Genomic DNA, 12,230 nt, shown 5'->3' with positions numbered 1-12,230 from the left:
TAGAAACTTTGGATATAGGTTCCTGATAAATTTAACAAATTTCCAGGTAGGTCTCTAATAAATTTAAAATATTTGTAAACAGGTCCACGTTAAATTTAAAAATTTTGCAAGTTGATAAATTCAAAAACTTTGTAACTAGGTCGCTGTTAAATTTGAAAACTTAGCAAGTAGGTCCCTGATTAAATTTAAAAATTTCTAGTTAGGTCCCTCTCACAAATTTAAATACTTTGTAGACAGGTTTCTAATAAATTTAACAACTTTGCAAGTAGGTCTATTAAAAGTTTAAAAACCATGTAGGTAGGTCCATGATAAATTTAAAACTTTGCATGTAGGTCCTTTATAAATTTAGAAATTTGCAGTTCTCTATTAAATTTAAAAACTTTGAAAGTAAGTCCATGATAAATTTAAACACTTTGTAGGTAGGTCCTTTATAAATTTAACAAGTTTTGCAAGTAGATCCCTAATAAATTTAAAATATTTGCACGTAGGTCCCTGTTAAATTTAAAAACTTTGCAAGTTGGTCCAATATAAATTAAAAAACTTTGCAGGTAGGTTCATGATAAATTTAAAAACTTTATTGACTATCCATTGATAAATTTAAAAATTGACAATTCTTTAATAAATTTAAAAACTTTAAAGGTAAGTCCATGATAAATTTAAAAACTTTGCGGATAAGTCTCTTATAAATTTAAAAACTTTGTAGTTTGGTCCTAATAATTTTAATATATTTGTAGGTAAGACCTTATTAAATTTAAAAACTTTGCAAGTAGGTCCCTTATAAATTTAAAAACTTTGCATGTAGGTCTATTATAAATTTAAAAACTTTAAAATTAAGTCCTTAATAAATTTAAGAACTTTGCACTTAAAGTTTTACTAAATTGAAAATATTTGCAGATAGATCTCGGTTAAACTTTACAACTTTTCCAGTAGCTCCATGATAAATTTAAAAACTTTGCATATACGTCCAGGATAGATTTACTATGATAAATTTTAAAACATTGCAGGAAAATCCTGATAAATTTAAAATGTTCAAATCCAATTCTCTCGTGACATGTTCCTCAAAAAATCCGATTCGTGCGGACTCTTCCCCCAACTAACGAAGAGATCTTGACGGAATTGCCACATATGAAATTGAGCACAATTTTGCAAAGAAATAGCCCGCTTGTTTCTCAAGAAGAGATGCGAAACATGCTCAATATCATTTGATTGAATAATTGACCCAGTCCCTTGTTGTAATTAAATTTAAAAACTTTGCAAGTAGGTCACTTATAAATTTAAAAACTTTGTAGGTACTTTTCTTATAAGTTTAAAAACTTTGGTGGTAGGTCCCTGATAACTTTAAAATATTTATAGGTAGGTCCCTGTTAAATTTAAAAAGTTTGCTAATAAGTCGCTTATAAATTTAAAATTTTGCAAGTACATTCTTTATAAATTTAAAATATTGGTAGGTAGATCCGTTTTAAATTTAAAAAGTGATGTAGGCCCTTGATAAATTTAAAAACTTTGCAAGTAGGTCCTTTATAAAGTTGAAAATTTGCAAATAAGTCCCTTATAACTTTAAAAACTTTATACATAGGTCCTAGATAAATTTAAAAAAACTTTGCAGGTAAGTCCTTGATAAAATTTTGTAAATAGGTCCTTAGTTAATTTAAAAATTTACAGTTAAATCCTTTTATAAATTTAGAAATTGGTAGGTCGTTAATAGATTTAAAATATTTGTAAGCATGTCTATATTAAATTTAAAAATTTTGAATATATATCCTTTATAAATTCAAAAACTTTGCAACTAGTTAAATTTGAAAACTTAGCAAATAATAACAAATAACAAGTAAGTCCATAATAAATTTAAATACTTGTTTTGGAGATAGATTAAGTACGTTGATAAATTGAAAAACTTTGCAATGTCTTTCATAAATTTAGAAATTTACAAATAGATTCTTTATAAATTTAAAAATAACTTTCTTAGTAGATCATGAAAAATGAATATTTTGTCAATATTAGTTATTTCTAATAAAATAAGTAGATCACAAACTTACGGTATGAAATGAAATTAACATTAACTATATTTCCATAGATTATTTTTGTTCACTCTTGCATTCATTATGGTGTATTTATTTTATTATGGTGTGTAGTAATATATGCATGAATTAGATGTTATACCCTTACCACCTCAGCCCAATATTGACTTGGGACTATGGCTCATGCTCATAAAAAACCACAGCCTAATCAGGAAATATTAAATATTTTCAATGCAATGTCCATATAGGAAGAAAGATTATCCAAAGACTACAATGGCATTTGTAATGCGATGGTCATCTTTTCGAATTCGATAAACGGTAATTCTTTTTACATAATTGATAATATATTTTTCAAAAATAAAAAATTGGGGGAGTTCCATCTCTTCATAAGATAAATCAAGAAATTAACTTATTTTTTGTATTTTATTATATATATTCTGAAAAACTACGACTAAAGAAATTATTATGTATATACTGCAATCGGAAGACTACATAAATGATGTGGTGTATTCTGCAATAGGAAGACTGTTTCACAGATTAAGATATTCGATCTATACATAATTCATTTTTTATTTTCGTTTAAATTTTATCAACTTATAAATTCAAATATTTAAATCGTATTTAAGGCATTTTTAGCAAAATTTCCTTCCAGAGTATTTTAAAATTAATCCTTTCATTTGTAAAATTAATTTTAGAAAAGGACGAGGCCACCCAACTTTATTGACCTGGGTCTTATACTCTGTATAAACGAGATGAAAACTCAAGTCAATCACGTACACGGTTCAAATCAGAGGACGAAGAAAAATATAATAACATAATATTTGGTTCCTATAATACCATTAGGTCCTATAATAATTTAATTTAAATAAAATAAACAGACAAAATTAAAAGCCAGATAAACCTAAATCTGCAGATAAAAAACAGAGTTCAGATCGGTTCCACAAGAAGATTCAATTTGAAGAAAAAAACATGTAAAAAAAGCATCCAATGTGACCCTAACTCAAATTTACACAAAATAAAAATTATAACATTGGAAAGGGGAAATTAAATTAACATAGCGGTTGTAAAAGTATTGAGATGTGTGGTGGAATTAGTAGACAAGCAGCATTAACGCCGTTCATCTGTGGATCCACCACGGCAGTTGTCTGGCTGCCTGCTGACGAATCAGCTCTCACTTTACGCACCATAGCTCAAAGACCTCTCCACGTTATCGGAGAGGCCTACGATACAAGGTGCATCATGAAAAAAACCCTATTCACCAACCATAACATTTCCGCAGATGAAAAAAAAAAAAAAAAACAGCCAACGATTCAAAGGGAAAGAAAACGGATTCAATAAGTGAACAATAAGAAGACGATAATCGGTATATTTCAAAAAACAAGAACAGAGATTGGCTTAGCACAAATAAGGTGTGAAATGGGATAGAAGCGTAAACACTCGATGGTTGCTGCCGAGGAATGTTGATCCAGAGCTATCATGAATTCGATTGCAGCTGCTCTGGCTAGGGTTTGGATTGGGAGCGCTAGGACTTGAGAATATATAGCGAGTGGAGCCGCACCCAGGGTTTGTATTTTGCCCTTTTCTATAACTAACCCTAGTTTTCGTAACAAGAAACTACTAACATTGTTATTTTATTAATTTGAAATTCGAAATGATGTTTTACGTTTTTATTTTCTATATTTACTTTCAGCCATGTTTTTTTTTATATTTTGTTGTACTTAAAAGAGAGATCGCAAAGAAATTATTAAAATTAAAAATGAAAATAAAAACAATAAATTCGTTTTAATACATTTTTGTAAATCAAAAAGTAAAAGTGTAAAGCAAAATTAAGATTGAAAATTGTTTTCCTATATTAAACAACTATACAAATAATTCATAATATATATATATATATATATATATATATATATATATTTATTGAGCACTACGAGAAATATTATTCGAGATAAAATAAAATAAAATTCTTCAAATATTAAGTTGGATCTTTCAAGATTTAATTGTTAAACTTTTGATGAAGATAAAAGAAAGATTTATTGTGAAAATATTCATTAATCCATAACTCAATAATAATTATAAAAAAAGTTAAGTATATATTCATGAGAGATTTTCAACTTTAATGACGAGTTATTATTTTTTCAAGATGTTACGTCATTTGGATAACCTATAATTAACTTTTCATGATATATTGTTTTAGGATGTGATGTTTAAAATTCTCATTATTTTGCAAATGAAACATTTTAAACTCTTAACTTGTCTTATGTTCAAACATTAGGAATGGATATACAAATGGACCAGACAATTGAAATATTGTGTCTATCTTAGTATGGATTAAAAAAGTGGTTGAGAGTTTGAGGATGCACAGATCTAAACCTGTGTGTACAAATTGGGTACATCAAATGAAGATTTCAATTACCTAATCTCCTAATTCAAAGAAGGTAAAAGGGAAATTGAAGACTATTACATATGATTACGAGGTAGAGAACATCATGTAAGAGGTGACACATAATTCATCGAACTTGGTGCATGATTTTAGTGTTTTTAACAAATTCATGGTAGATCTTGAACATGCTCACTAGAAGGCTTTGAAATGGGTATTGAGATATTTAAATAAAACAATACATTATAGTTTGGTGTATAAACAATCAACCCACAATTGAGGTGCCATAGAAAGGTTTGTGCTTGTAGACTCTGTCATGTTGATATCAAAAGTCACTTTTTAGGCTCGTATTGTTTAGAATTGTAGTTTGTTAAAAAGCTTGTTTGCAATTAGCGATGGTTTTATCTATTACCTAAAAAGAGTATATCGTCCTCACGAAAGGAGTGAATGAGACATTGTGGTTGAAAGGGATGATGATATGAGAGTCGTGTATTGTGTAGAATTGTATGACTATTCGTTAGAGGTGGCAATTAAGGTCTGGCCTATCGAGCCGACCCGCAAAAAAAATGCGGGGCGGGCCAGGATAGTGAGCCCACAGGCCCGTAGTGGCCCGACCCACATAAACCTGCAACCCGCGCATACTAGCCCACAACCCGCATAAAATTAAAAAAAAAAACTTTCACTTATGTATATTAATTACTTTTTTTATAGACTCTTGCATTAACGTTTCAAATTCTTGTATAACTGGAAAAGACAAGTATTATGTATTTTTTATTTTTTTAATGTGCTAAAATTGGAAGAATACATTGTGTATGTCATAGTATGAATATGATGAAAATGTTAATTATCAATTTATCATCCAATTCCCCAAAGTCTTTACTTAATTTTGTGAACTTCTTAAAGTTTCCCTATTTTTAAACATTGAAAGTTTTATCATAAAAATTAAAAAAATAATTTTTAAAATTTTTAAAAAGTTTTAAAACCGCGGGCCAAGGAATATGCGGGACGGACCAGTGTTTGCAGCCCTAAAGTGTGTGGGGCGCAGTGGGCCAGCCCGTGTTGTGCGGGCCCCATGCGGGTCAGGCCTAAACGGGTCAGGTCGGCCCGCATTGCCACCCCTACTATTCATTGTGACAGTCAAAGTGTCATACATCTAATCATTATATTTACCATAAGAGAACTAAACACATAACATTAGACTACACTTCGTGGGGATGTTGTCCAATATGGGAAGGTTAGAATCGAGAATATAGTCTCTAAAAAGAGAATATTATAGATGTGTTTACAAAGTCGTTATCAATATCAAGATTCAAACAATGTCTAAAGCAATGATGGAACTAAGACAAAAATTTTAGGGGGGCCAAATCATATTTTATATATATAAAAATTATTTTTTCTAACTAAAAAAAAAAGTTTTCATTTTCTCTCATCATTTTCTTTACTCAAACTAAATCTCACCTATTTAGGAAAAAATAAAATTATGAATACTCAAAACTAAATCTCAAAACCAACATTCAATATTTCAAGAAAATCAACAACTTTTAAATGGCTAGTTTCCCTTACCTTAGAGTGGATTCCTAATATTGTTCTCACCTGGCACAACTTCAGAGCCTAAAATAGTTTTACCTGTACAAATAAGAGTTCAATCAACAATTAAATTATGATTTTATGATCATTAACATATAAGCTTTACCTATACAAAGAAGAATTCAATCAATAATTAAATTATGATTTTATGATCATTAACAGATAGAAATCTGCTTATAATGTAAAAACGCCACATACAAGAGGAAAATATATTGTTTTGAAGAAAAAAAAAGGGTAAAAAATTAACTTACTCAAAAGAAGAAATTGTTCGATCCAAAATGTTTCTTAACTCTTCAATTTTGCTTTGGTACAGCTTGATTTTGAAAATGATAAAATACTGAGGGTGAAAATTGAGATAAAACTAAGAGGTGAGAAAGAGATGGAACTATAAAATAGAGAAGAACCAAATAAAGAAGAATAATAAATAACATATGAGGAGAGAGACGTAGTTTTCAAATTTTAGATTTTTTTTTAATTAAATTAATATAAATAATAAAATATAAATATAAATATATTTTGAAAATATATATATAAAAAAAATGAAATAAAACAATGTTTGGGAGCCTCCCCTCTCATTTAAAAGGTTTGTCACTATTCTAAAACAAATTATTTTTTCATTTTATGATACAGGAAGGTGATGCCCAAAGTTCTTCCATAATTTGGAGTTAGGGTGGAGAATTCTAATGATTGACTCTAAATCATGATTTTCCGATAAAGACTACAATGTCTGGTAATGTTAAGTCTAAACATACCGTCTAACACATTATCATTATCTTATGTCTGAATTAATAATGTTTGGGTGTAACTATCTTAACAATATCTATTATTTTGTTGCTTAGGTTCTATATATAAACAATTTGCGTGATACACTATATCTTGTGATAATGATCTAATGTACAAAACATAGTAATGAGAATAGACATGACTGACGCCAAGCCCCTAATTTGAAGTACCAAGTGTTCTTTTAGTTGTGGTTTCAAATAGTCAACAAGCCTATTTGGCACTTACCTCTCTTTTCTCTTTATCTGATGTGGATCTTCTCTGTCACTCTGCCACCTAGTCTTCCATCTCTTCTCTCTTTCTCTCACAACCTAATTTCGTTCCTTCACCAAACTGTTATTTTTTTTTTTTTTGGCGTTAATGAATTCAATGACAATGGCAATTCTGTGGTGACAATGGCATGCAAAAGGGAAATATTATTCTCTTTGAAGCTAACAAGTAAGCCAGAAATATTGAAATCTTTGTTAATGAGTCATTCTCTGTTTAAGTTTCTGTTTTATTAAGTTTTTGATAGTCTAATTTTTGGGTACTACTTCTTCAAATGGAAGCATGAACAATCCTATGTAATGGTATAGCTACATTTTTTGTACTGCTTCTTCTGAGTGGAAGCATGAACAATCTTAATGATGAATGAAGTTTACAATTTACTGTGTCATTACTTCTTCTAAAACTTATGAACAATTACCACGAGCTTAGTGTATATAAACTTTGATATATATAGTACAATGTACAACAATGTCACAAATAAAATATATCTCTCAAAATTCTAACTTAATTAGTTATAATTGTGGTACTCAAAATAATTTTGTGCATTGCACGGGTAAAAACACTATTAAATAGCATTCAATTTCTCACACAGGCGTACATAACAACACAACTGAATGACTATTTTATCAATGATGGTATACGCAGATAAAGAACAAGAAAATTGAATATATCCAGTTTACCTTTCAAGGAAACATCTCACATTTACAAACAATAAAGGAATCAAACACAATAAAACCCTTTTAAGTTCTTTACAATTCACGAACCTCGTTGTTATCTTATCTCCTAATCTTGGATATAAGCCAACTTTTCTTCTTAGAACCTAGTTTCTTGTGGTAAGAGTTTAAAGTGAAAAAGAAAAAGGGAGAAGGAAATCAATATACATTTTCAAAAGTGACAACAAAAGATTATACGAATATGTGAAAGTTAACCAAGGACTATAGTCAAATCATAGAGCTGAAAGTTTCAATGGGATCAGATTCTTCAAGCAAGGAAGCTGCTTGGAAGCAATCAGCAGCATCAGTTATTCGACCATCAGCTTTGTGAGTTAATCCCAAGTAATACCAAGCCATGCGGTTGGTGGGTTCTATTCTAAGTGCATCACAAAGTAGGCATCTAGCAACAGGCGCAGCAGAAATAAAGTTGATTTTCAGTATCAAAGAAGCCATCAAGATCTTGCTTGGCACATAGTTTGGTTCAAGCAGAACCGCATTCAAAGTAGCAATGAGAGCTTCTAAATGTTCTCCACGACCTTCGAACATAATAGCTGGGACAATCACATTCAAAAATATGAAATGTCAATTTGATTAAAACATGAGGGAAAGCACAAGTTCAACGTGGTAAAGTAAATTGTTGACAACAAAAGAATTTGTTCTTGCCTTCAGCATGCGTTGTTGCTGGTGAGAATTCCTTTAACTCTTTTGCCTTTTGCAAACAGATTTCGGCATCCTTCCAATGAGAAAGGCTTGCATACAAATTTGCCAGACCATGCCAAACCTCAAGTTCGTTTATCTTACCATCCTCAACCTACAAAAGAGTTAATAAATTAAATGTAAGATTAGCCTTGAAATCTACATTTTATAATTGAAGAGTTTCATATTAAGCAATTAAAATATCTATAGAAAAAAATGCATTTCCTTTGTTAAATAAAAACTTCCTTTTTATGTATGGTACAATGTGTGAAGAATATCTTAAAATACTCTGAAGTTTTATTTCTTAGGACTAGTTTTCTTGTTTCCTTAGTTTTTTTTACCTTGATTTAAGCGTAAATAAGCATAGTGTTTTATGTTTTTCCGTCATTAAACACTAATAGAAACTGGAGTTTGACAATATATTCCCATGTTTAAGGAACATTGCCGCAAAACTATGACATGACAAGTTATGATGAATGATAAGACTTATGTTTAACTCAACAAAACAGAAAAAGGGAGAGAAATAATGAATGAAATTAATTGAATGTGGTTTTCTTATGTTATGCATAACACCTAGATATAGACTCCCACTAGGCTAATGGGGACAATTTCCAAGGGAGAGTAATGTTATCTATGAAAACTAAATGCATTTAACATGTGATACATAAACTCATTAAACATGTAAAACAAAATTACTCTAACAAAGAGCTTTGAATTAACAAAAATATTAGAGGAAATCTAATTCCCTCATTACATGTCATCCAATTATAATGATAATATAAAGGCAAACCCGTCACCTGGGGACTCATTGAAGTCATTTAATCATATCGTTAATAAAATCCACCATATTCACATCAAAGCTACATATCATCATCACTATTATTTGATACAACATATCGATTGAATTAAATTTGAAGATAATATATTCCTCAGAAGAAGAGAAGATTGCACAATCATACCTGTGAACCTTGTGTAGATGGCCCAGGTGATTTCTTCTGGGCTTGAACCAATGCAAGAAGGTACCGATAAATTTCAATAGCATCCATGGGTTTTAATTGGGAGATCTTCAACTTGGCTTTCAGTCTGAGTAATGGCCCTTGCTCCCATTTTGCAGTCTCGTCTACAGCTGCATCAGTGACCACTTCGGCCTCTGCAAATCTTTTTTGTGCAGACAAAACTAGAGCAAGCAATCTCCAACCTTTCAATGTAGAGCCACCAGTTTTGTCAAAGAATTGTTTAGCACATGATAAAGCAACAGTTAAATTTCGATGCATAGCATATTGAATAGCCAATTCAAAAATGAGATCAGAATTGTTTTGCTCCAATCTAACTGCCTTCTCTAATGATTGTAGAGCTTTGGATTGAAGGTTAGACCTCTCATGGTCAGAAGAACAGACCCTAGCCTGTTTTCCTAGGCAAAGTCCCAACATCCTAAGACCCACACCTTTCAAATGCTCATCTAATCCTCGAGCATTATTGATTGCTCTTTGTGCATAACCTACTCCCTCAGCACCAAGATGAGGATCCTCACTACAAATTTTGGCAGCCAATAATAGTGCTATTAGGTCATTTGGTCGTTCATGCTTATGCAAAGACATCCTAAGCAGATTCAAAGCACTTTTATTTTCTCCAGCTCCACAATTACACAAAGCTATAAAAGTCCAACGATCAATGCGATGATATACACCAGGTATCAACTCTTCAAATTGCTTTGTTAAAATAGAGGTTTGTCCACATGTTGAAAGTGTGAAAGTCAGGTGTTCCATAACTGCAGGATCCCACTTTATCTTACCAAGGATGAAGTTTCTCAAAATAATCATTAAAAGAAGAACTGCCTCTTCCAGATTGCTTTTGGGTACATAAGATCCATCGGTCTTGTTAGGTGGACTTGCCTCCACTTCGCTGTACAACAAAAACACAGCAAGTGCCTTCTGAATTCTTGCACAAATTTCATTGTCAAGGTTCCATTGGCTAAGTAGGGCATTCCTATAAGCAGACAATGCCTCATCATAGCGACCAACCTGTTTCCAAAGCTCTGGAAGGAGCTCCACTAGACGACCGGCTATCTCCTGTGATTTATTGTCGGCTTGTGTATCAAATGTACCCTGACCATATGTCTTCTCAACACCCTCAAGAACACTCTTGCACTCATCAATAGCTTCTGTATAAATCCATGAAACAAGTTTTTCAATGTATTAATATCCCTTAGAATTTGGTTTTTAAACAAGTAATAGTGTTGTGTAAAAGGAATGGAGGATTCGCCTCATTTACAAAGAAAAATCAAACCACAAGTAGAAAACAACTTTCAGTAGTTGAAATAATGGTTAATACCGGTACATTTATCCAACTTTTGTAGACACTTGATTCTTAGGTAGACGGCTTCAAACAACAAAGCATTCTTCACAGGTCCTTTTTCCGAAAGGGAACTTTGTAATTGTTGTATGATTGGTTGAAGATCAATTCCATCAATCACTTGAAAAGCATTTTCCACGTTACCTCTTTGATACTCTAATTTTCCAAGAACAGCCTTTGCTTCCTATATAAAAATAAAAAGAAGTGACTACATCGATTTGACTCAAAGTGATTCATCATTTCAATCCCAAAAAGAAATGAGACATGTATATTTGTATTTGTAAGAAATTTGATGGGATAATATGTCAAAAGTTACAAATTGCATCAATTTTCACTTCTTCTTTTTTTCCTTTAAGAGCTCTATTTCGCTTTAAAATTTGACAACATTTATAAAAAGTACAATCCATAAGATAAGATGTATAAGGCTAACTTACTAGTATAATATCAATACTTACCATATAGAAAGACAAAAATTATGTTCTCTCACCATTATAAATGTTATTTTGTAGCAAAGAAGTATTACACATTAAGTAAAACCACTCCAACATTTATGTCTCATAAGGTCCTACCAATTCAAAATAGTAAGTGAAGGGGGCAAATTTATCTCGGGTAATTAGTTATGGTAATGAATAATGTGACATTGTAACATTGGTTTCAGGTTGTTGGAAGATGAATATACAATTAACAAACAAAAATGAACCTCGGAACTTAGTGACAACCCATCACGCAGTGCTGCTTCTGCTTCTTGAACATTTCCTGCATCAAGTTTGGCCTCAAGTTCTTCCGCACTGATGCTATTTCCATTCGCGCAAACCTCGCGACCCTTCTCACGTTCGTTCTCCTCAGACTCCATCAATCATTATCTCACCACCTGCACCAACGTGTGTGTTAACTTTAATAAATTCAGGCATTATCGTTTAAGATGGTTATGTTGCTTATTAGTTGTTCGTACATAACATAAAGAAAGGGAAATGTTGTTGTGAACAGAGATTAATAAAAAAAAAAAATGGTGGATCCAGAAAAACAAGAACATAAGAAATAGAACCTTAGCGTCGTCAAAGAAAATGTGGCTCCGAATTGCGATCTCTTGGGAGGTTTTGCTTGTTCGGTGTTAGATTTAATTTTGCAGTTTTGTTTTGTTTTTTCTCTGGAATTTTGTTTCAATGCAATTTTCAGATCCCAGGAACAAATTATTTGGAATGTTGTTTTGTCTTCTTAATCTTTCACTCTGACGAAAAAACAAATAAAAAGATTAAAAGAAAAAGAAAAAAAAATGCGGAAGGATAATTGGGCGGTCAACCCTACTCAACAAATGAATTAGTTTTAATTCCCATGCAAAATGATAAGGATTATAAAAAAATGGTTGTAAGGAACATTAAGTATTATAATAATAGTTTAGTATGTGTTCTTATAACAATTCTAGGCACATATTATATTGAT

General features: G+C 31.2%; 1 protein-coding gene and 1 non-coding gene across 2 annotated transcripts; both read right to left on the bottom strand.

The window, feature by feature from the left end:
- Nucleotides 1-3,093: 3,093 nt before the first annotated feature.
- On the bottom strand, nt 3,094-3,256 carry LOC114180010 (small nucleolar RNA snoR143). The gene has a single exon (XR_003603588.1). It is a non-coding gene; the product is annotated as a small nucleolar RNA snoR143 (small nucleolar RNA).
- A 4,411-nt stretch (nt 3,257-7,667) lies between these two features.
- On the bottom strand, nt 7,668-11,991 carry LOC114177534 (protein NPG1-like). The gene is made up of 6 exons (XM_028062917.2): nt 11,836-11,991; nt 11,491-11,661; nt 10,770-10,974; nt 9,398-10,599; nt 8,406-8,553; nt 7,668-8,293 (listed from the first exon to the last, which is right to left on the bottom strand). Exons 2-6 carry the CDS (start codon nt 11,641-11,643, stop codon nt 7,971-7,973), a joined length of 2,031 nt encoding a protein of 676 aa, XP_027918718.1. The 5' UTR covers nt 11,644-11,661; nt 11,836-11,991; the 3' UTR covers nt 7,668-7,970.
- Between the last annotated feature and the right edge of the window lie 239 nt (nt 11,992-12,230).

The sequence above is a fragment of the Vigna unguiculata genome, chromosome 3 (genome assembly GCF_037176805.1).
Source record: "Vigna unguiculata cultivar grain cowpea cultivar isolate G323 ecotype 2 chromosome 3, ASM3717680v1, whole genome shotgun sequence".
Lineage (NCBI taxonomy): Eukaryota > Viridiplantae > Streptophyta > Magnoliopsida > Fabales > Fabaceae > Vigna > Vigna unguiculata.
The sequence above is the reverse complement of the archived record's forward strand: the minus strand, read 5'-3'. Positions and strand labels throughout refer to the sequence as shown.

Bases quoted from the DNA above. Each gene is read 5' to 3' on its own strand.
- LOC114177534 (XM_028062917.2), bottom strand. From the start codon at position 11,643: ATGGAGTCTGAGGAGAACGAACGTGAGAAGGGTCGCGAGGTTTGCGCG. The intron at 10,975-11,490 runs GTTCATTTTTGT...ATTTTTATATAG, and splicing joins GGTTGTCACTAAGTTCCGAG to GAAGCAAAGGCTGTTCTTGG. The intron at 8,294-8,405 runs GCAAGAACAAAT...TGATTGTCCCAG, and splicing joins AGCAACAACGCATGCTGAAG to CTATTATGTTCGAAGGTCGT.